The sequence below is a fragment of the Metarhizium album genome (genome assembly GCF_000804445.1).
Source record: "Metarhizium album ARSEF 1941 chromosome Unknown scaffold_4, whole genome shotgun sequence".
NCBI lineage: Eukaryota > Fungi > Ascomycota > Sordariomycetes > Hypocreales > Clavicipitaceae > Metarhizium > Metarhizium album.
Genome location: NW_024467578.1, coordinates 563,745 through 587,324, shown reverse-complemented (window position 1 = coordinate 587,324; position 23,580 = coordinate 563,745). Strand labels below are relative to the sequence as shown.

The 23,580-nt window shown below is 53.5% G+C and overlaps 4 protein-coding genes across 4 annotated transcripts; 1 reads left to right on the top strand and 3 right to left on the bottom strand.

Moving 5' to 3' along the window:
• Window positions 1–797: 797 nt before the first annotated feature.
• MAM_02463 (Armadillo-like helical) lies at window positions 798–3,489 on the bottom strand (the record flags this gene model as incomplete). The annotated part of the gene is made up of 3 exons (XM_040821262.1): window positions 798–1,156; window positions 1,217–1,772; window positions 1,825–3,489. 3 exons carry the CDS (start codon window positions 3,487–3,489, stop codon window positions 798–800), a joined length of 2,580 nt encoding a protein of 859 aa, XP_040680676.1.
• Window positions 3,490–12,106: 8,617 nt separating this feature from the next.
• On the top strand, window positions 12,107–12,796 carry MAM_02462 (uncharacterized protein; the record flags this gene model as incomplete). Its single annotated transcript, XM_040821261.1, has 1 exon — window positions 12,107–12,796. The coding sequence occupies one exon, from the start codon at window positions 12,107–12,109 to the stop codon at window positions 12,794–12,796; it is 690 nt and encodes a 229-aa protein (XP_040680675.1).
• Window positions 12,797–14,810: 2,014 nt separating this feature from the next.
• MAM_02461 (uncharacterized protein) lies at window positions 14,811–17,053 on the bottom strand (the record flags this gene model as incomplete). The annotated part of the gene is made up of 4 exons (XM_040821260.1): window positions 14,811–15,443; window positions 15,507–16,053; window positions 16,200–16,871; window positions 16,932–17,053. The coding sequence occupies 4 exons, from the start codon at window positions 17,051–17,053 to the stop codon at window positions 14,811–14,813; spliced, it is 1,974 nt and encodes a 657-aa protein (XP_040680674.1).
• Window positions 17,054–21,453: 4,400 nt separating this feature from the next.
• Window positions 21,454–22,095, bottom strand: MAM_02460 (uncharacterized protein; the record flags this gene model as incomplete). Its single annotated transcript, XM_040821259.1, has 1 exon — window positions 21,454–22,095. One exon carries the CDS (start codon window positions 22,093–22,095, stop codon window positions 21,454–21,456), a length of 642 nt encoding a protein of 213 aa, XP_040680673.1.
• Window positions 22,096–23,580: the final 1,485 nt, after the last annotated feature.

The following is a 23,580-nucleotide window of genomic DNA, read 5'->3' as shown; positions in this document are numbered from 1 at the left end:
CCAGAGGGCATCAAATTCAAACGCTGAACGCACTTCTCGCTAGAATACAGTGCCGAATCAGAGCCCAGTCAAACAGTCAAACCCATCCAACTGCCGCCTAGGTGTTCCAACCATAACCCCTTGAGCCCTGTGACCGTTTCATCCAAGCGCTCTCATGCATTTCATCGGGATGCCACCCCGAGTCCCCCTCAAATGAGTGAAAATGACAGCTCGCGAAATCTAGTCGTCCAACATTGCACAACACTGGAGCCCGAGCAGAGGCAACAGCGAAAAGTATCGCAATTCCAATACCAAACAGAAATCGCACAAGTAGAAACAACCAATAATTTCCTTGAATACTTTGTGCTTTATCGCCAATAATGTTCCGAGAAAAGAATACGCATTTATTTTGTCACTGTGGCCACGGCAATATGGCCATCTTCATCTTCAACAAGGTCGCAGCGACAGGAAGCGGTGCAAACGTGAAAATAATAACAAAAATAAAACCTGAGAAAGACCAACTCCATCAAGGAGATGCATTTCTCTTGCAAGTGGCAGACATTAGTAAGTTGTATCGAGTATGCACATATGCATTTGTGTGAACGTTGTCGCTGCTGTAATGATGGACAGTATCTATGCGAGACAGCGCAAGATGCCTGTGCCTCTGCGCCGCCGTGTTTGCGAGTTCGATGCCATAAGACTTTTTACGTCGTCATTAATACAAATTAGTGGAAAGGAACGAAGATGCAGTCTGGAGCCGCGTCAGTCGTAGTGCCACTCCGTCACCCCTCTGCGCTGAATGACCTGCAGCGTGCCAGCTAGGCCTCTTCTTCCCGCACCTGCAGAGTGACCATATTGGACAGCTTGTCAGATGTCTTCTTTCCACTCTCTTCGGTCGGGATACTGATGGCGCTTGCGTGAGCACTGCGTGGGCTGCTGCTTTGAGGGCTGCTGGTTTCGTTGGTGAGGGCTGGGGTGTCCGCAGCAGAGTTGAGGTCCGTCTGAGTGGGTGCAGCGTCATGCTTCAGGCAAGAACTGCCGGATCCTAAGCCAAGAAGTTTCTCTAAAGCCTGGAGCTGACGCGATGATCCATTCTTTTTCAGGGCAAAAAATTGAGGCTTGATCTCTTCTACCAACATATCTCTCTCTCTGCCCTCAAGTTGGCCAAGAAGTTTTTCTGACACAAAAAGTTAGCATTCAAAGAGAAACACTGGTTGAGCATGTTGGCATCACTTACGAATAACGTAGTTGCCATATTGGTCTCGCATCATCTGCTGGAGGGGCCTGGTGCCATCACTACCCACGGTAGTAAGCTTTTCTCGAACACTGGTTCGCTGCTCAGCCGTACCATGCTCGATGCACTTCTCAACGACGTTGGACGCAAACTTGTGTTTCGACAGAGTGAGCAGCTGAGCCATGACGAGTTCTATCATCTTGGCTCGGTCTTCGGGCTTCCCGTTTTGAATCACATGTTGCGCCACATAGTTGCCATACTGATCCGTGATGAGTATCTGGGCAGACGCGTGTAGCTCCATCATAATCTCCGCCTTGTCGCTCTCCGTCCCATGCTCTAGCATGCGCTGGATGACGCGGCATCCGTACGTATGAGACGCAAGGCCAGTGATCTGACCCCTCACTGCGTCCGTGATGAAGTTAATGTGTTGTCTTGGGACCAGTTCAATGATCTTCTGGACCACATGATTGCCATTTTGGTCGCGAATGACACGCAGAATATCTGGCTCCAGTTCCTTGGTCAATTCGGCCTGCTGTTCGACCAACACATGTTCGAGAGCCTACTCAAAACCGTGAGCAATAATTGCGTAGGAAGCAAGAAGATGACAATACCTTTTGAACAACACGGCAGGCATAAACCTGTACCGAAAGGTCAACCACCTTGCCCTTCATCTTCTCAGCCAATACCTTCTTCTGAACTTGGTTGCCGTGCTCAAAAAATTTCTGGATGACATAGTTGCCAAAGACATCCTTCATCAGCTGAATAGCATTTGGCTCAATCTCCCGGAACACTTGGTCCTTTTCATCGCTGTTGGCTGATTCTAACTTCTGCTGGATAAATCTCGAACCGTGCTGATCACCACTGAACTCGACAAGGTGATTATATATATCTTTGAGTTCATATCGCTTGCTCGACTTGTTGCTAAGACGGAATTCATCCAAGAGCACGCTGCGTACACCTTTGCCGGGATCCTGATCCCTTGAGGGTCGGACAGGTGGCAAATTGGCGGCGAGGGAATATGCTGAGGAGACCGGGTGAATGCCATAGCCAGATATCATGGCGTTGCGGAAGTTTTGCGCATACGGGTCAATGTAGCTCTGTGGGTATTGTGTGGTCAGGTTGGCAAATGCGTATTGGCCAGGAAAAAACGAGGGTGTGAATCCGCCGGCGAAATGTTGCGCGGGGACGCTTCGTCTCTCCGTCTCGCTGGATCTGGGGTCTCGAGATGATGGCCTGGCTGGAAAATTGTCGGGGTTCACAGCATAGTTGCGCGGACTGTGGCCAGTGTCCAGCCGGAAAGCAGGGGAGGGAGGAATCCTGTCAACGGGTCCTCTCTTGATGGAAGCGTATTGGGCAGCTATGGTGTCCGCATCAACAGCATTCTCGTACCTGCAGTTGGGGGATTCAGTCATCCAGGACTGTGATCCGGGATTGAACTGAAATGGTTGCGATGTTGGGTTGAAGGAGTTTGAACTATTGTTAGCATTGTCCAAAGCCAGCCGACGACCGTGGTAGGCAAGCTCGTCGTCGAGTTGCTTGTTCAGATTGAAGGCCCGTTGATTCACACTGCGGGATGAGAAAGACGAGGCTTGGTTGCCAATGGCCCTTTGCGAATGATTGGAATTGCTTGGTGTATGGCCACGGTATACATCTTGTTGAAAGGCAGGAGAGCCCTGAGATTGTCGCGAGGGAGGAGGGATGCTGGCTTCACGAGAGACTGACTGGATTCCCGGAAACTGGGCAAGCGGCTCCATGTATAAGGCATCCATCGGGGGCAGTTTCTGTGATGTCAAGGTAGAGGTAGTGGTGGAATAGGCGGCGGCATCTCCTGCGAGGGCGTGAGCGCCGCCAAAGCTGCCCTTCTTGATGCCAATAGCGGATGGAGCGTGGTCGAAATAGGCGGAACCGTTCGGCATGGCCGCATCGCGAGTTCGGTTCGGAGAGGTGCTGGCCGATCGAGCTGGGTGTTCTGTTTTCCAAGGGCCTGATGTTCCCCAAACATCAGCCTCCGAGTTGGCAGCAAGGGCGCTGGAGCCAGAAGGACTGCCTTCGGTTTCTGGAAGTGAAGAAAAAATCGGATAAGTACACTTGAACCCGGGTGCACCGGCAGCGGCCTGCATTCTCAGAATGGGCGAAAACATACCTTTAGCGCCGATGGAGCGCTCTCTGGCGTTGGATAGGGACGCGGTCCAGATGTTGGAGTTGGGATACAGATTGGAGCCTGGGAAGCCGGACCCCATTGAATGTTGAGACTTGTCGTTGGAAGCCGGGGGCATCTTGAAAGAATAAAATCCGGCCCTCGACCGCGCCTAGGTAGAGCGAAAACGAAGTCAATAATGGTGATGAACAATTTGTGATGATGGGAAAGCGAAATGGGAGAACCGGACACAGGACAAAAAGGCTGGAGCATGTGCCAGCGTGTCGAGACGGCCGTGCCAAAACGAAGCCGAAACCAAAGATGGAGCGCAGGTGGTGGTGGTGGTGCGTGGGGGGCCAAGAGCCTGGCTGCTGTCTGGGAACAGACAGAGGCGACGTCCCCGTGAGCTGGCGCCAGTGCCTGTTGACCCCGGGCGATCCATGCTGCCAGGCATCCCTTCCGCGTGCGCTAGTCTGGCGCAGCCTTGAGACACACGAGCCCCTCTGACGTCGAGGCCCACGCGCTAGAGCACTGAGGACGGCGGCAAGGGTTCCAGTGTTGGCTGGCGCGGGCGCGGCGCGGGAGATGGAGATGGCAGTACGAACGAAATAACCAATGCAACTTACCGATGTAGCCATATTTACTTTTCCCCTCTGCAACTGTCGGATGCAGACGTGGTACAGAAAGGTGATAAAGTTGCTGGGACAGGCTGCGGGTGGCTGCCGCGGCTACTGTAAAAGACAGCGAGGAGATGAGCAGAATAGACTCCGGTAGGCAAACTTGCAAGTTCGCAGGGGCACCAAGTTAGAGTCAACGAACTGATCTCTGACGGTTGTGTGGTTCGACGCGAGTCGCTCGCCGATTTTTCTGTTTCGGGTTCTCTTGCGTCAAGGGGGCCGTCTTCCTCACAGTGACCAGGGTCCGCGGACAGGAGCGACAGGGCCCATTCAAAGACGTGGATTTTCTAGACGTTGTCGTGTTCCTCGCAGGAAACAATGTAGCTCGAGCGGGGTCTGCGGCCTCTCGAGACAGTTCTTGACAATGTCAGCTAACGTTATGATGGTCTTGCACCTGAGCCCAAACTGGTCGTCAACTACACTAGGCAAGAGGCACTGCACACAAAGCCTGTCAGCACAAGGATCGATTCCAGCTCACAGCAATATGATCAGCGTCTTCCGAGTAGCGCCTGTATCAGAGTCGTCTGCTAGCTTTGAAGAAGCAACAATGGGCTGGGATGAGTATGCTCCAGTGTGGAAGACCAAAAAACCGGGGCCAGAGACGTCGCCTTGGTTGGCAAGGCTGACGTGCGGCACCAGTCGGTAGTTGGTTGCGATCGAAATCGAGAAAAAGCAGCGAGTTCTGATCGCCAGACGTGCGCAGACGTGGGGAAACCAAAGTCAAACAAACGGGTGCCGTGCAAATTTCCAAGCCGGACACTTACATATATATGGACAGATCGTGCAAAGGCAACTGACAAAATGACTTGTGCTGCGCTGCGCTATGCTGTTGATGGCCTGGCGGGAACTTATTCGTGTTAGGGACCCGTGCCTGATCCCGCTGCCGTCAAATTCTTTGTTGGCTCGTCTGACTCTTGTTAGGCTTTGGCGCTACCGGCTACCGAACTTTAAGCTTCGCCACGATGCGTCAGGTCAAAATCTTTCTTTTTTTTTTGTTCTTGTTGTTGTTGTTGTTCGCAGAATCTAAATTTGTATCGAGTATGTGCGAGACGGACGAGTAAGTGCTTCGGCTGCAACTTTGACTTGATATACAGGTACGGAGCAGGCGGGCTTCAGACGACATGTACAAGATGGTGTCTCTGGCAATAAAGTATAGACAAACCAACCACAAGCTTCGGGCCGAAAATGTACGTGGCCAGCGCCAAGCGGCAGTGACTGAGAGCGCTGACTGCAGTGGGGTGAGGATGATGAACGAAAAAAAATGCAGACAAAGTGATATGGCGACGAGAGAAGGCGAGCCAGCAAGAAATTCGTCGAGGCGCCGCAAGCAATGTAGATGTATGTTGGTGGTGAGCCGGGGCCGCAAGAAAGGGCGGATCCAATGCAACGCGATCAAGGGGCCGGCTTTTCCTTTCTCGACGAGACAGACCAGAAGGGAATGCGGGAAAATAGCGCTGTCGAAAGAAAATGTCCCTCTGGACACAGGGATAATAATTGAGAGGAATGATGGCCGAGACAGATATTCGACCAAGGGAGAAGGGCCGCGCTGGGTGGAGAGATGTGGGCGGTTTGGCAGGCAGACACAGGCTGGAAGGAGAAGCCAGACCAACCATCAAGGAAGGAACGAGAGGGGGCATAAATTGATCAGCGCCTCTTAGCAAGATGGATTGAGGCTGAAAAAAAAAATAAATAAAAAATAAAAAAATAAAAGTAAAAACCAAGTCGATGAGTAGTATGAGACGGAAGGCTACTGGTCTAGATAACGAGACACACATGGGACGGCCAATTGTTCCAAGGGACATTGGAGGTAGGGCAGCAGGACCCTTCCTCGCTTCTGCCTGGCGGCATCGACTGAGCAGTACTAGTAGTTACATTGCAGAGTGCCTAAGTATGGAGCGGTCATGAGGTGCGGGACACTAATAAGAACCGGTGCGTGAAGCTCCGTGTGAAGGAGCGTGAAGCTTCGTGGTCGGTTGTTTAATGTTGCCTCTGGATTCCCGTCTGCGCAACACCAGGGTCCCACGAGCTTGTTCAAATGTACGTACGGGGAGGAGGGCAGAAATGAGCAGATGGCATTGAAAACATGGACACAGCGAGCGGAGAGGAGTGTCAGACGAGAGAAGGGCCGGGCAATCGTTAGTGAGCCGTCGTTGTTGAAGGGAGAGATGTGTAACGGGAAGTGACATGGAGGGCGTAGACGAGGCACGACACACAACACAACGACGCACAAGACAGCACAGAAGCAAATTCGAGGACGTAAAAATAATGGTCCGTACTCCCAGTGGCAAACTGCACAAGTCGAGCACTCGGCAATTGTGGCATCTCGTGTCATCGTCAACGGCCGACGGAGTGGTTGCTCGGCGCAGGTTGTCCGCAGTCCGAGGGCCATCTGACGGGTCTCGCACACGAGTCTTTTTTTCACCTTGGTTTCTCATTCACGCGTTCCAGCATCACTGCGCTTTATCCAACAAGCAAGGCGGGTGCTGACAGATAGACGACCAGAATACCCGCAAAGTACGAACAGTTTATAGTCTATAGACCAGCACTTGAAAGCTTGCGTCTGTCGCCTCCGACCGTCACCTGGTCCCCGACTTCTTCCCGCCATTGGCATCTCCCAGACCAAGTTTGGCAAGGGCAAACATTTCGTTTTTAAACGGACAAGGGCATGAGTACACGAAGTACATGAGCCGTCAGGCAAGGCATGACCCACAAACATGTCCGACCTGACCAGTGACGAAAACGAAAGCCATTGCTCCATTTGCCATGCTTTCTGCCCATCCACCATCCCCGACACCACTTGTTAAGAAGTGTACTGGCTGGGTCGAGTCAAAAGGCGAGTAATGCACTCACGCAGCATCAAGGCCAAGAAGCTCGACGACAATGCGCGTCCGTGTCACGCACAATTTACGATTTGCTGGCACCGTACTCCGCATTCTCACTCGCATGCAAGACACCCACCCAACCACACGTCATGGGCCCCAGCATCGTCTCTGTTGAGTCTCCCAATCTACAAAGAACCTCTGTCGTTCTCTCGCAGTGAAAGAAGAGGCTGCCAACGGTCAGTCAAGGAGAGAGAGCCGGCCTTGCGAATAGATGGCCAGGTCAACCCGTATACCCTGACGCCGATACTCAAAACGCATTGTACTTATGAACAGCCGCCCAGCATCGATTCGCCGGACTAGTACTACGAAGTGATCCCAAGAGGGCCAGAAGGCTGGCCGATTGTTCCCTGGCGTCGTTTCTGGGGCTAGCAGGAGGCCGAGGAGAGACCGCAACATGGAACCCATCGCTAGATCGACCGAAACATGGTAGTGAACCCGCCAGCTTCCCGAGTCCACACACCCACGCAATCGACCCTGTTGAGGCCAACCGCTAGCTATAAGTCATCCCTTCCTGTGGTGCGGTGTTGGAGCGGTTGGTCACCTGGGCAGCATCAAGCCTTTTCTGTTCACGAGCGAATATGGGAGGTGTATCGGATTTTGCGCCTAATGCTACCACTCCATATACTCGCTCGACGCTGTGATTGTGGCCATAGCTCATAATTTATGCTTCAAAGTCTTTCTCCGCGTAGAAAAACAGCCACATGGTACTGAAATCCCTCCAAGGCCTCTTGTCGGGGTCTCCAGACGAAAACGCAAGCCTAGAACAAAATGCCATCCGTGACTAACCATTGCCCTGATGATACTTTGGAGAGCCACAGGATCCCTCCTTTCTTCAACTCACCTTGTGACTTGCCATCGCTTCACCGATTTCTTCATTCTCTGCCATAGGCTGCACGATGGCGGCCAGGTGCTCTCTCTCCCTGCGGTTCACATGTCTGTGTCGTGTCTATCCCTGCCGTTCACGGTGCACTTGACATTGAGCCATTGACCAATTTTTAGGCCCCTCGTTTGACTTGAAGTGGTCAATTTCCCGTCTACCAAATAACAACCTTTGGTGAGGGTGACGTTGGGAAATTCAAGAAATGTCGTCAACTATTGCAATCTGACGTCATGCAAGCAACGAAGATCGACTGTGGCGGTAATTGTTACTCCATGATTGCGCTCCCAAGTTTGCCATGGCTTCGACCGTGCCTAAAGCTCCTGTGCTTGTACTGTGAGCCGTGAGCCTTTGTTACTACTACTATGTTGCTAGGCACACTGAATGTTTCGGTGGAAGCCATGGGAGACCCTCCTGGTCGTGTATTGAGAATCTGTGGGAAAGGTGTCGTTCATGTTCGCGCTGTAATTAACCGACATGTCCTTGAGCTGCGAAAACGGCACATCTATTCTCCATCACAAAAGTCCCATTGGCCTGCCCCAATACCCAGGCTAAACAACAAACATGCTACTGCTTTGCATCCTGAACTACAGAATGTCCAGAGTACATGAGCATCGCAGTCAATCGATTTGGGAACCATCATTTGGTCATGCGGATGCTCATGATGGTTGAGTTGGTCTCGAGATCCCAGCAGCTGGCATTGCTATCTGTTCGGGCCGACGTACAGCTCTGGGACATTGGCGACGTCGGTGAGAAGACATTTGAATAGCGAGAGCTGAGGTATGTATCGCCTCCAAGAAGAGAATGGGGCGCAAACTGACACATGATACATCAATGGGCCATGGCAGATGGATTGGGCCGCTTTGCCCAGATGCGCCAGGCCAAGGCTGAATGAAACCTCAAGTCAGAAGAACGCCTGCGGAAAGTCCCATGGTTGGATGGACCTCCACGGCTTCTTCCGGCCCGACGGTGGGTGACATCTAGTTGCGCCTTTGTCACGTCCCAAGACGAATGAAGCCGCCGGGGAGGTCACGTTATCTGGAACTGGCCGAATCTAGATCCCGAGCCTGTCGCTTTTAGGATCGTGCATGGCGCGGCAGTTGTAGACCATGACGACCATGAACATGGGACGGCTCCTAGACAGATGGCAATTGCCGCGACGCAAGGACGGCGCAGAGGGTTCAAAGGTTTGAACATGGGATTTGCATCATCATTTGTATCAATAGCTGACTGCTTCATGAAGTAGGTCAACTAATGCGGAGTGAGCACGACGGCCTGAGCCAGAGCTTGGACATGAGGCTTGCGAGTACGGAGTTGCGCAGCGTCGCATCCGGTGTGCCATGCTGGTGTCACTACTGCATACCCCTTGTGCGCAGGCAGGTAAGAATCAAGGTGGCGCCATTGCAGTCCCAATGGAAAAGATGGTTGCCAGATGACAGCGGGATTCGTATACAGGTCATGGGGTAACGCTCCCCGGCAGAGTTCGACCATATCTAACGTCGCAGGGTCTAGCAACGTACATTCATGTGCGAAGTAGGTCGCAACGGGCTGGCCCAGAAATAACACGCCATAACCTCGCACGGCACCACGTCGCCACGACCCGTGTGAAAGTTGAGACTCCAAGATTGCGGTGCAAAGGCAAAAGATGGAAGATATCTTGCAGCAGGGCAAACGGCCGCAATGGCCAGTGAGACTGAACAACATTTGGTCTTTCGAGGCACAGTCAACCGCCAGACAAAGGGCAGGGGCCGCAGATATCGGAAACACATGACATGCGTTCCATGACATGTGACAAGTTGGCTTGGCGTGCTGCCAGAAGAGGCTTCGAGGACATTTTTGAAGGCTGAGCTGCGTGCACGAGCACATCTTTGTACGAGGCTCTGAAATCGAATCAGGGATGGAGACGGGCAGAACGATTTGGCCTGTCTCTTCTCTTGGCGTGCTGAAGAAAGATTCGTCCAACGGACGGAAGAGAACGTGTTACAGACGGGTTTGGGTTGGTCGACACTGATATTTGTTCCAAGGTTTTGACTGACAAACTCGACGCAGCAAACCAATACCGAAGCTGACACAAGTAGCCCGTGGGACCCAGACCGTTGGAATACAACATTGTTTCAAACTCAACTTGAAGCTGGCCCGATGTCGCTGAGTAGGTCTAGCATAACTTGTGGGCGTCTCCAGCACCAGCACCGTCATGAACCGCCTGTGAATACTAGCGCCTGGAAACCTAGTTTAACGATCGTACAAGCTGACGTGTGCCGTGCTTTCTGCTATTAGACGCTCGTCTCATCTGCTGTGAGCCTGTGACGAGGAGCAACGCGACAAGTTGTGCGTCAGAAAGCGCTGGGCGGCAAAACGGCCAATAAAATGATACCATAGCGCCGACAGATGGGCACACGGCGTGCCCTGGTGCGCCGCCGGAAGAGAATGGTATTGGTAAACGGACTCGGCATTATGCTCATCGTGCGAAGGATTTTGTAAACCGGAAAGGACGGTGCAATCGTGCAAGCCTCAAATTGAACATGATTCGGTCATTAGCCAAGAGGTGCGGAGTAGCATCGAGGTCTCCAGATGTTCAAGTCTAAAGCTGGTCTAGCGCATGCTACCAAATACCTAGGTAGGTACCTAGCCAGGGGTAAAAATGTACGGAGTACATGCACACACAATTCACAATTGAGGGCTTTCCACGGGTCACAAGTCTGACTACTTGTACTGACATGAGTCACACGACGGCTTTTGGCGACGTCGTTATAGAGCTGTAGCCCCAACAGCATTGCTTAAGTCCCAGAAACGAGGTATCTCGACCGACCTACGAGGATCCTAGGCACCCAAGTTACTTACCCAGTACTCAGGTGGGTCCCCAGAGATCCAGGGTACGACAGGTATCGTACGGTTCGTACCATACGACCCAGAGATGTGTTCTGGTGGCTGTCCTCAACTCGACCAGGCGGGAAAATATAGTGCTTGAATTGTACTTTAGCACATGATCCTCATCACTTTTACACGACAAATTGTATTTGTCTTGTGAATCTTGTGACAGTCCTCTTCTTAGAAACAGGTGCCGCGCGCGCATGTAGGTGTACCTGGCTACCTACAGGAGTACGTGGAGAGAAACCAGGGTCTGCCCAGTGAGTCGACTTGATTGGCTGTATGGAATTGAAACGCCCGGTACGGAGTAGAAACCAATGGCTTCTTATGTGGCCCCTGCATATGACCCATTTTTAGGCGTCATCTTCATTTAGACTGTGGATTCGGAGTTTACAAAAGTAGCGCTCACAGACACAGACTCGGAAGGAACACCAGCTCTGTTGTTCGCGTCCTGGGGTAGCCTCATCGGCAAGGGGCAGAAAGTGTTTGCTTTTTTGGTCACGTCTCGAGCCATTCACCCGGCATGGATGCGCTGATCCAGTCAGTCCCTGGGCCCGCGCCGGCCTTCCCTCCTGTCTTGGCCGTCATCTCCTTTTGCTGCCCCTTTCTACTCACTCCCGTGCTCCGCTACTCCAGGTCACTCACTCACTCCCTTTTCCTTCTCCTCACTTTGAGCACACTTTTTTCCTGCGAGTTTTCAGGAGAAGGCCCTTCGTTTCGAGCCCTTTTGCGCGCTCCTTCCCCTCCCTTTTCAAGAGCTTGTTTCATTCTTTCGACAGCTTCTTCGGGATCCTTCAGCTCCATTCTTTCGCTGAAGTTTCGTCCAATCCTTCCGAAACGCACCACCGCCAACTACGAATACGAAACCCGTGTCCCAACGACAGACCTGTCCTCGTCGGCTTGCCATTGCCATGAGCGCATTGCGACTTTTGATGATCAACTTCCAACATTCTATCTAGCCTGGCGGAATTGCACCTGACGTGAGTCCTGAAACGTTTGATCCTCGTGCTACCTTGTTCGCTGCTATGTATTTGTCTTGCCACTCTTCGTCTGCGACAAAGAACGGTATGGAGGCGGTGCGCATTGGATTTTCTGGAGGGGCGGGCTGGGCTCGTCCCAAAACGGGTGACGCATGAAGCGCTCGGTCTCGAATCAATGCCAAACGCCAAACGCGAACCACGTACTCGGTATACTACATACATATAACATTGTCTTGCACGCTGCGGGAATCAGTTTGCACGTGCATCAGTCTAACTCAACCCCCGCGAGACAACGAGTTCATCATTGGAATGCATCTCCGTAATATCTTGGGCGTCATGGACGTCGCGAGAAATTCAATACTGTCGCGTTCGACTTGTTCTACTGCGTATCGGAAGACTAACAGATGGACTGCTGTTTACAGACACTCATTTATTATCGACGGCTGCGCCTTTGCAATAACCCGTCCTCACCATGCCTCCCGCCATTTTAACACGGGACACCTTGAGCTCTTTTGTTGAGGGCAGCTCCATCCCGGCCCGCAGCGCGATGCCTTCCACTGACCGACTTTACTCAACGCAGCCCTGGAGGCCGCTCCTCGTCGGCAGCAAACGGCTCGCCATGCGTTCATTTTCAAACATCTCCCGTCGTAGCGACGACGGCCAGAATAATCTGATTGACTTGATGCTCGCCATCTTGGGCCTTGTCTTTATAGGCCTCATCCTCGCCTCCCTCCTCTACTTGTTCCATCGTCGACGACGCCTGCAGCGCCTTCAGAACGGTCCCCTGCCTCCCTATGAAGGCGTCAGGCAGACCAACTCCTGCGGCCTGACCATCGAGACAACTCACAATGGCCGGTCGAGTCTCTTCTACATCGGCCGTGACGGCCAGCCCATGCTTCAGAACCCTTATTCCCCACCTCACTCTCCCGACAACGTTCCGCAGATTCACATTACATTCCCTGACGAACAAGACGAGAATGGACATGCCAAGAGCGGCCGCGTTCTGGTGGTGCGTGTCGGTGACAACGCCGCCGTTGGCCTTGAACCCATGCGTGAAGAGGAGCTACCAGCGTACGAGAAGGAGTCCAAAGGTCAATTTCAGTCCGTTGACATGGACAAGATTGGTGGATTGAAGGAGAAGGACCGGACCTTGTTCCAGTAACACAACGAGCGGGGCCATTTCCTTGGTCCATGTCGTCCACTTTTTCGTCTTCTCAGCCTTTCCTTGACGGTAGTTTGTTCGTTTCATTTCTTTTTCGGCCTGTTTTCTCACGTCTTGGCCAACTCTAAACACACTTTTGCGATGTAGTAGGTCACCTTCCGGTACTACGCCAACGACGCTACAAGAAAAGCTGCCGGCAACAGTTGCAATGTGGACTAATTCAACGATTTGAGCTGTCTCAATCAATACTCAGCATCAGCCACAGTCAGTTTATTTTGGATTGCTCAACAAGCGTTTCGGCGACTTCCATCTCTGCGATCAATTACAGCGCAACCGTTTCTTTTGAATCGTGTCGCATCTATTTCTTATTTTCGCGATTTCCACCCTGGAGTAACTAACGATAAACTCAATACGATCAAAGCACATTCATACACTTGGTACATGTACCTGAGATGGTCTCGGATCGTCGGCCTCTCGCGCGGCAGAGTCTCCATTGATGACTTCAGCTCACTCTCGACTTCCCAACTGACGACGGGTGGGAATGGATGCAGCACAGAAATGAGCACCAAGAGGCAAGCCAAGTTGGTTCTGCGTTGCCGCCTGCCATCGAGGGCTCGGAGTTCAACCAGAGAGACGACACCGCAGACATTGGACGGTCGGTATCAGGAAGAGGCGGACCAAGTAAATAGCAACAACGGACAGACGGTTGCACAATACTGGAGGCAAAGGCCATTCATCTCGACAGATGCGGAATATTGCCTCCAACGTGGTATAGTTGTATATTCGATAGTGCATAATTCAAGTACGTATGTACTGTTTTCACGAACAAGCGTCACGACCACGGTTGTAGTTTGTAAATGCCGTCATGGAAACGCTGCGGTCTCGCGATCCCTGGGCAGACGGACGGCTCTTGGCCTTGCTTCACCACTGCCCCGGGCCAGCCACGTCTGAACGCCAAGATGTGCTGTATCCCGTTCCATCTTGGTGTCCCCGAGTCACAGCACGATGACCTAGAATCCCCCGTCCCCATTTTGCCCGCCAAAAAAGGGGGGGGCGGGGGATTCGTTTCCACGCCAAGTGAAACTTGGCCGCAATATGTACGGGGTACGGGCGACGCCATCTTTTTGAGTGGCGACATGTCTGTGCTGGCCAAGATGGGGCCATTCCGATGCCGTGACGGGGTTGAGGTTGGAAGCTGGAACAGGACGCCGAGGCTGTGTGCTTATTTCGACCAAGCCATCTGGACGAAAGGTTGGGTGCATGTCGTCCTGGCTCTTCTTGATGCACCTACGGACCTATCTGTCTACCGCTTTGCGACTGGTGGCGGCACCGTGTTCCCGGACGAGGTGCACAACTCGACAGATTGAAAGACAGCATGTGTATTAGAAGCATTTGGCTCATGATACGTCACCGCTTACAGTGACTCTTGGTATATATGCAAAACACGCTCTTTCAGCAATCAATCCCATCTGTACGCCATGTGTGGTGGACCTTTTGTATACTTGCTGCGAGGTTGTCGTAGCATTTCCCACCAAACGCCGGAATATTAGACCGAGTGACCCGGTGACAACTACTACAAGAATAAACGCAAAATTCTATGACAAAGAAGACGCTACAAACTAGCGTGACTTGGATCCCGAGTACCCAATAAAGGTTGAGTCTAGAGGATAAGAGGGAGGGGGGAAGAGAAGAAGAGGCCGTGATTTCTAAAAGGCAAATGTCCCTTTCACATCGTTGAGACCATGAGTCGTAATATGGACGACGTGAGTAGCCTGTAGCAAGTTGTTTTCGTCCTGCGATTGTTGTGAGGTTGTCGTCGTCGTCCATGTCTTGTTGCACGTTGCGCCAGTATGCCAGCCGATGGTTACCATGGGCACACATAATTACGATATTGCAGCAACGGCGGTTAGATTGCTCCTGTACACGTGATTGCCCATGGGGCTCGCCTTCAGGGTCAGGCTTGTCGTCGTCCAGTCTGTGCATGGGACCTGTTGTGCTAAGAGCTTGTTCCCGTCTAATAGCCACCGGGAGGTTGTGAATAACCGCCATGGCCGTGTTGTCGATTCATGTAGTGATCCACAAAGGCGTCTCCGCCAAAGACGCTTTGCTGGGCCATTAGGAAGCCTGCACTTGGTTGTGGTATCGCCTGATGAAACATGGACGGGTCGCCGCTATGCATTCCTGGCATAGGCATGCCCTCGACATTCATAAGCGGGTTCGTGTCCGGCAGCACGGCATCCAAATCTCCCATTGGGATCAAAGAGTTGTCAGCGTCGTACATGAGCGGATCTTGTGCGGCGCTACCAGGTCTAATTCTGGCCTGGGCAAGGAACAGTGGAATCCCTGGTGCGGCATCTCCCTGGCTTGCCTCGATTGCTTGAGCTCCTGGCTTTGTGGCAAACATGTTTAGAGCCGGTGGTGATGGTTGGGATCCAACCCACCGAGCAGAATCAGAAGGACTGTGAGAGGCCATTCGCCTGTGGTACTCTTCAGGTTCGCCAGTAGCGATGCTCTTGAGGATGGCGTCAGGACCCGGTACGCGATTTGAGCCTTCAGATCTGGACCCAAACATGCTCTCGGCGACCCTCTGGTCTGCTACTTTCCGAGTCTTGTTGAAATCTTCAACTAGTGTGACGTTGTGGTCGTACTACATGTCGAGACAAAAGTTAGTGGACAAAACCCACGGAACAGACACATCAGGCGGACGTACCGCCTGTCGCGCAACGTTCAATATGTCGCACCAAGGCCTCGTAACCCTTTGCACTGAATCAATAAGGAAGCGAATGTGTGCCTCGTCGACCTCAACGCTCCGCCACAGTGGTGCCGTCGTAACATCGGCGATGTCTCGGTACAGCCCATACTGCAGAGCCACTAACAAGACGCGAACGCATTGAGTTGACATCTGAAATGTCGAACAATCGCCGGCAAGCTCAAGCTTTCCAGTGTCGCGCATCTGGTCAACCTCGTTTTGAATTGCGTCGCAAAACCGGCCGAGGCACATTGCATGAGCTACAGCCTGTTTCTGCGACCGAGCTATGAACTCCCTCGGAAGCTTGCGAAGAACCTCGGCCGACACCTTGTCTCGTTGACCTGGGAGTGAGAACCGGTACAGGTCAATATGGCTCACGGCCAGGTGAGTGTGCAGAAATACGTAGCCAGCTCGTTCGGGGGAAGCCATGTATTTGGCAACGGTTTGGTCACTCAGAAGGATTTCGGGCGGCAACGACATGTGGAATCGAGTCAGTTCGTTCTGCAGTCTATTAATGTCAGCCATTACCTTTGACGCGTCCAGTTGCGACTGCAATGGAGAGCTCGAGCTGCAAAGTCGCTTTGTAGTTCTAGACGTACGTGGCCTGTTAGTCTTTCCCGCTTCGAACTCAGCGCAGACACCGAAGCCACTTACACTTGTATACGGTGTCGCAGATCAATGAGACGAAGCTGATACCCGTGTAGATTGATGGTACTTGGATGACTTCCGGGCTTGTCATACAATCTCTCGGCACTGATTGGTCTGTTGTCTCGAAAGGCTGCTTCCGAGCACGGCAAGGCAATTTGCATATTTTCGGCGCGACAGGAAATGTACTCTTCATACCCGCCCGCGAGCATGCGATCCAAGTAGAAGAGCTGCCAAGCGATACGTCGCAAGCACTCTTGTTGAGCAAACGTTTGATTCTGGGACTGTACATCCCAGTTGACTCGTAGACCGAGCATGAGCCTCGAGGCGACGCCAAAGGACTGCCAAAGCTTGGCAAATTCTCCGCGTATCAGATTGAACGTTATGCTCAAGGCAAAGAGGACCAACAGATCGTCGGAAAACTTGTAAATGTTTTGGAACAGGTACATTTCGACGTGTGCGCTGCATTTGACGCCAAACTCGCCCCCGGAATCGCTGGGGCTCACGAAGACCGCCGTGATACCGCACACGGCCGCTGCCACAACGGGGTCAAACGTGCCTTCCTGAATTTCTCTGTAGGTAGTGCTTGGGTGCAGAAACCCTTGGCACGGCAGCCAGTACATGTTGTCCATGTAGGCGTTCACATGCCGTAAGAGTATGTCGCGGCGTACCAGCATCTCTCTGCGTCAGTCGTGTTAGCGTCCTTTGGTTGCGTCGTGGCCGTGAAGGGGCGCAACATACTCGGCAGTCAGGCTTGACCCTTCTGTTATGAGAGCAAAACGATCATGGCCGGTACTCCCAGCGCTCGATGTCGGGCTCGTCACAGTGTCTGACCGGCTGGCGGTCCCCGAGGCGGGCAACATGGCCTCGGCAGCAGCGTTGTCGTTTTTGGTGTTGCCAGAAGTGCCTGCCGCATTGCTTGCATTTTGAAACCGAACATTGGTAAACCTTCTCCTGGCGGGTGTGTACTCGCAAGGCAGACCACCAGCTTCGCATCTCTTACATCGCGGTAAGTCACCCGAGCATTTAGTCTTGTGAGAGTGGCATTGGCTGCAAGCCCTTTGTGCCCTCTTCCGTAGAGTGCCGGCCTCTGTATGGCTGTGAGACGGCGTTGTCCTTGAGACTATAGTTGACGCCGGGTTAGTGAGTACCGCTTGGGAGACGCGATTCGAATGCAACGCATATCCATCCAATTCCAGGGGCGCGCTTACTTGCAGCGTCCTCGTCTTCTTCTGTGCTGGCAAAGTTGCACGTCAAATCCAGTCTCGCGCAATTTGTGCAGGGCCCATCCCCGGGGTTGCCGGAGCATTTGACCTGTTGCATGAAAATCCATCAGCAAGTGTCACGCCAAAACAATTGACCATTTATATTTCACACGACAGAGTGAGCACTCGTCTGAGGATGAGACACGAAGAGTATGTCCCATCATGGCGTTTGACGTGTAAAATTGGTGTGTAATGGCATGATAATGTCCACTGGTCAGGATGCTGATTTGAGATGACGTCGTGAGGGCCCCAGAAGTCGAAACATTGACTTGATGGGTGAGCAGTTTCTACCTTTCTCAGGCGACAAGTGCGGCAACAATCGCTCAGGACGGGAGCGGTACGACGTCGTTTTGCCGGAGGAGTAGCGGCTGTCGCAATGCCACAAGCTGCCAAAGAAGCAGACGCTACTGTTGTGGGAGCCTCTTGCCCGTCAGCATCGGAGACCGGTGGCGGATCCATGTACTGGGACGATGTTGAGCGGTTGGTGAGGAAAGCGCATGGGAGTGAAGGCTTGAAGGAGCACGACGAAGAAAGCCAATCGAGGGCGACTACGTCTATGCAGAAAACAGGCGACGATTGTTCCCTGTTATAGCGGTCATAAGGGCTGGGATAAGAGGGGCAAAGGAGGAGAGGAAGAAGCCTGCCAGGAAGCAGAGCAAGAAGTCCGTTTCGTTGGCCTGGGAGAATCGAGCTCGGGGGGCTCGCGGCAGCACGACAGGAGTCGGGACGACGGGCAGCGCCCAAGGCCCAAGTGTACAATGACGCTGGCTGCTTAGCCTTAATTAGGTCTCGCCCTACTGTCTGTCATCCTCGATGTCTGCGGCGCGCACTCGAGCACCGGCGCAGGAAGTGGAACGGGGTGCTTTGAACATGGATGGGTCAAGTGGCTTGTTTCGGCCGTCGCTGCGACGTCTGTTTGGATATCGTGAATGGGGCCAGGCCCGGCTGTCGCCCGAGGGTGCCGAAGCAAGCTGGTTGGTGATACGACCGTGTTAATATTCTGCATGGCCGGTCCTGCAACTAACCGCTAGTCCAGCCGGGAAGACAGCATGGCTCGAGACCGAGACAGGCTGTCGCTGAGGCGCTGAATTTGTGCATCTGTTTGTGGCACCCGCCAGCGCGGGCCGACTCGATCTTGAATTCGATTGCATCTACTCCGTACGCCAGGCCTGAGGGAGGGTCTGAGCCTTGAGGCAGGGCTCTCACAAGGCCAATCCCGGGGCCCCAAGGTTCAATATACCACTCTTAGGGCGCAGATTCGAGCTCCTTCGGTCATCTGCACTAGGGCTTCCCCGTAGTAATGGGAGGAGCCGAGTCTGCCATGTCGGCGAACGGGGGACTGACTGTACCGTGTGCTTGGCAGATTGATTGCCCACGAAGCAGAATCGGGGCCATCTTACGACTTCGAAACTTGACGGAAGGGCTGACGCGATACGATGTCAGTGACGGGCGGGAAAGCTGCTCAAATTAACTCATGGTCAGCTGTCTTGGCGTAACAACCCAAAGAAGCACATGGCGGCAGGGGGAAAACACACACATGGCTCGCGACCAGGCTTAGGCTTGTCTTGTTCGGTCTCAGGCACGAATGACGAACAATGCATATCCTTGCTGACCAGCATTCTGCCCGCCGCGCGCGGTACCGGCCAAGCGCTCCAAAGAATCGGCGATAAAGATGCCTGTCTGCCATGAATTATCAGATGTCGTTGTCGTATCGCCAGCCGGATCAAGACCAAAAACTCCGTCCCGCTCCGAAGAAGTCGTCATTTTTCTTTACTGAAGCGGTGAGACTGACGTTGGAGGCGGTTGCTTGGTCAATAGTATAGCCAAGGAGTCGCAGTCGCGGCGTTTTCTCTGCTTGTTGGTTGGGAAAATGCCATTTCAGCCTTACGAGACGTCGCACCGTCCACACTCGGCAGGCAAGACCAAGGTTTGGTCGATTGCACCTTCCCGTACTTTTTGTGTGTGAGGGGCTGTCGCTGCAACGGTTTATTCTGCTTCTCTGACCATGGATGGGATCGAATCAGTCTCGTTTTTCATCTACGTTTCTTGACCTGTTGGTATAGATCGGTCACCTCATTCACCTATTCGCGAGCATCCATTTCCGAGCTGGTCGCCGTCCAACAAGCTCGAAACCGACCTATGCGTCAATGGCTGATCCACACAAACTGGCATGTCCCGTGGCCGACACCGAACCATCCCAGCAAATAGCCAAAGTTCCCTCGGCCCCATCGATGTTTTTCATCTTTCGGGTAGATTATTTCACAAGCTTGCGGCCAAGCCAATCCAGAAGCAATCAAAGGGTGGTAGACACCATTTGACACCCCGTACGGAGTACTAGAGATATTACAGGGTACACGCACCCACGAACTTGGGGGATGGGATTGCGAATGCGAGCGCGCTAGGCATGGAAAGCCGGGAGGCATGCCGCGCCCAAAAGCGACGGCCGGCGAAGGTTCGGAAGTTTCCAGCGCTTTAGTGTGGCAATTCATTCACGGCGGGTCAATGTGATGATCTGCAGGACAAGGAGACGAGGTCGCCATAGCGCTGGGCTCCGAAGGAGAATTCCCTACCGCGTCTTCAACATGACCTTACGGCCTCAGCAGACTCTGCTGGACTTTTGTCATCATATTCGATCCTATGCCACAAGGAGGGATAGCATCTCTTTCGGCCGCGGCCATGATACCACACAGACTTCACAGGCAAATGTCGCGTTTCTGCCGTGCAATACAGCAAGAGAGGGTGGGGGGGAGGGATGACCCTGTCGGCAGCGTCGGGGGCGGAGCCAGTACAGCTACCATTGGGGTTTGCGACGTGCTCAATGAACGTTGTAGCGGGAGTTTTGGACGTTCCATAACCTTGGCGTGAGCCAACTAGCCGCCGCCTCGTCGGATAGCCTGTTGCTACTGGCCTTTCTTCGGCAGGCAACTCGTTTCATACCGGGGCTACCAACTGGCGTGAGCCATTGTATTCTGCTTCTGGTAGGAACTTGGGCTGGAAACGTCTTGACCAACATGCCCTTGAAGTTGGGTCAAATAGTTTGACCAAAGAGCGTCGAGTAGCCACACTCAGCGGCAAACGGTCTTCTGGCTTCCGCGCATTACAACCCTGCCAGTACGGTTAATCCGGCTATTGATCTCTCAGATCAGTAACCACTGCGAGGCTAACGATGGGCCTGTTCCGAGTCACGGCCTCCCCGATTATCGGCCTCGAATTGATTCAATGTTGGCGGTGGTCTCTTAACGCAACCTCTCACGGCTCGACCGAATCTTTTCAAAGTCGTTTCCCGTCATTCAGTGCAGTGCCAACATGATGTGACAATAGGCTCTCAAAGACCATGAGGAGCGTGGGCCTGATTGCCCTTCACTTGAAGTTCCAGTCTCGACTCCTCCCGCTTCGTCTGTCTCTCCGGTGTCTCAATTACAAAGCTCTGCTCGACACTAGCAAACAAACAACCCCAGACGGCTAGGACACTGGACCGCCGAAGAAAGGGGTAACTGCACCTCGGCGGGATACCCCAAGTACCTACGGAGTAGTCCGGACCGCCAGCGGACCCTTGACTGTAACTTGTCCTGCTGGGACGGCCGCAAAAAATTACCGAAATAGGCAGTCACACAAAGCTTCAGAGCCCCTTTCTAGTCTTTGGGGCAAAATAGAGGTCTTGTCTGGCGAGCATAATTTTGCCACAGAATGGCGACTACTTGACGTGATGATAGGCTACGTACATTGCACGTAGCCACGACGCTTGGCAACCATTTGTTGGAGCCAAGTTGTGACATGCCCAGCCATGTTTCGTCCCAGGATTAGTATTGAAGGTAGAAGCCAAGAAACGCCCTCCATGCCACAAGTACAAGAAATATTAACGATAAAACACAGTCAAACCGAAACATGACAAAAGAAGGAAAGAACGAAAGAAAGAAAAGAGGACGTGACGACCAGGCGGCAACTCCATTGATGCCATCACCGACACCGCCCGCCCAGAACAACTTCCAGACTCACCATCACTCCCTCTCCTTCTCCTCCGTCTCGCGCTCCTTGTCCTTCTCCTCCTCTGCATTACCTTCCTCCTCGTCCTCGTCCGCGTCTTCCTCCTCCTCTGCATTACCTTCCTCCTCGTCCACCTCGTCCGCGTCTTCCTCCTCGTCGTCCACCTCTTCCGCCTCGTCATCGTCGTCCGGCTCCTCCTCCTCTTGGTCCGTATCGACCCTGATAAACTCCCACGCCGTGCCGCCCTTCTCCGCGGCCCCCAACTCACCATTCTTCCCAGCAACAAGCTGCAGCAACTTCCCCAGGCTCGGCGCCAGCAGCACGTACCCCCCGTCAGCAAGCCTTCTGGGCACAAAGTAGCCGTAGTCGCTGTGCTCCGTCTTGTCCGCCCTGAACTTCCACCAAAAGTCGTGCCCCAGGTACCTCCCCAGCTGCGTCTCGCGAAAGCCCATCCAGCCGTCCTTTTCGACGGACCGCCAGTAGCAGTTACCCGCCTTGGTCAGGTCCCTTTCGAGGCGGAGCTCGCCCTCGCAAATGGCAAGGGCAGCCCCGGAGGCGCGGTCGAGGATGACATACGTCTCATTGGGCCGGGGCACGACGTCGCGCGTGGCAGATGCCCCAATGATTCTCGACAACATGTCGTCTTGGTCTGCCATTTTGGTAACCTCCACCTCTTGTTGCGGGAGAAGGAAGTGTTTTCGATATCGGCCGGGAACGGGTGGACAAAGTGCCGGCAAGATGTGGCGTCGGGAATCCGTGCTTCAAAAACAATACCACGGAGGAAGTCGTGCTTTTTGAAAGAAGGCAAAAAAAGAAATGGGTAGTCCCAGCCAGATTCAAGCTGCCCAAACTACTCGGAAGAAGCTGGTTGTTGCTGCACGTGGGAAAGAATGACATACGGAGTACGTGTCGCCGATCCCACGTGGAGTGACGTCAGTGACGCATCACAGCGCAACGGGCCTCTTGCGTCCTTGTCCTTGCCGGGACCCGGGCGGGCCACAGGAGCGGTCTGGCTCTCGCATGTGCGAAGCGGCGCAGCCACATATCCGGGGGGGGAAGCAATACACCAAATAACAAAAACGGCTGAAGAGCTTGCCAGCGCTGGCAAAGGTCCCCAATATCACCAAGGCAATTTGGCTTTGGAGGTTGGCGTCTTGGCGGCGGCCCCACTATTCCGCGCTACTGAGTCCCGACACAGACCCGGAACCGATGGTACCCAGTCTGCGGCAACCCTCGGCCAGGCAAAGGCCCGCGCAAATCATTGATGCAGTGCGCATAAACAGCCCTCGGTCGGCGGTCGGAGCGAAATTGACCATCCACCGTCACTCCAAACAGACGCCCATCCTCGTCAATCTCGTCGCGTTGAAGCCCAGCCACGCCAAACCCAGCTTCCGCAGCCACGCGGCGCGTCTCCCGTCTCCTCACGCAATCGCAGCATCACGGCACATGACCGCCAGCCAGCCACATCCCTGGCCCAGCCGCACCGCGGAGCAGACCGGCTCCGGCAGCCCCGGGGCGCAGCAGCAGCACACTCTGCCGGCAAGCGGTGCGGCCGACGTCGACGCCGCCGCTGCAAGCGTTGCCAGGGCCGTCATGTTGCGGAATTGCATCCTGGCGATTCTGTGACGCTGCGGTTTGGAGGTGGGTGATGTCTCTTGTGGTTTGTCTGCCAAGGTCCTGCTTTGACGCTGCTGCCGTGCCGTCGCTCGTCTCCCTCTTGTCTCGTCTTGACACAGCTCGGGCGGACCGAGTGAGAGAAAAGGGGGCGGGCACCTTTATACAAACACGACGAGAGCTGTTGTTCCATGAGACGCTGCCCGTCACACGATGCACCGCACTGTATCGTGCCAACTGGCCACGGTCATCGACATGGCATCCAGGAACTTTTGCGTCGCTGCAAGTCGTTGGAACGGGACACAGGACCTGACGACACCTTGTGCCTCTCATATACACGAAACCACGTCACGGCGACATCTGCCAGAGAGAGAGACAGAAAAATGGCTCAGAATTCAAGTTTACCATGTACAGGTACGAGACGAAGCGTCGAAATAAAACTAGCCGTATATTATTACCCTCGTATTATTCATGTGAGGGAGTGAGTGCCCACTCCCCCCCCCCCCGAAAAAAAGCAAAAAACCAAC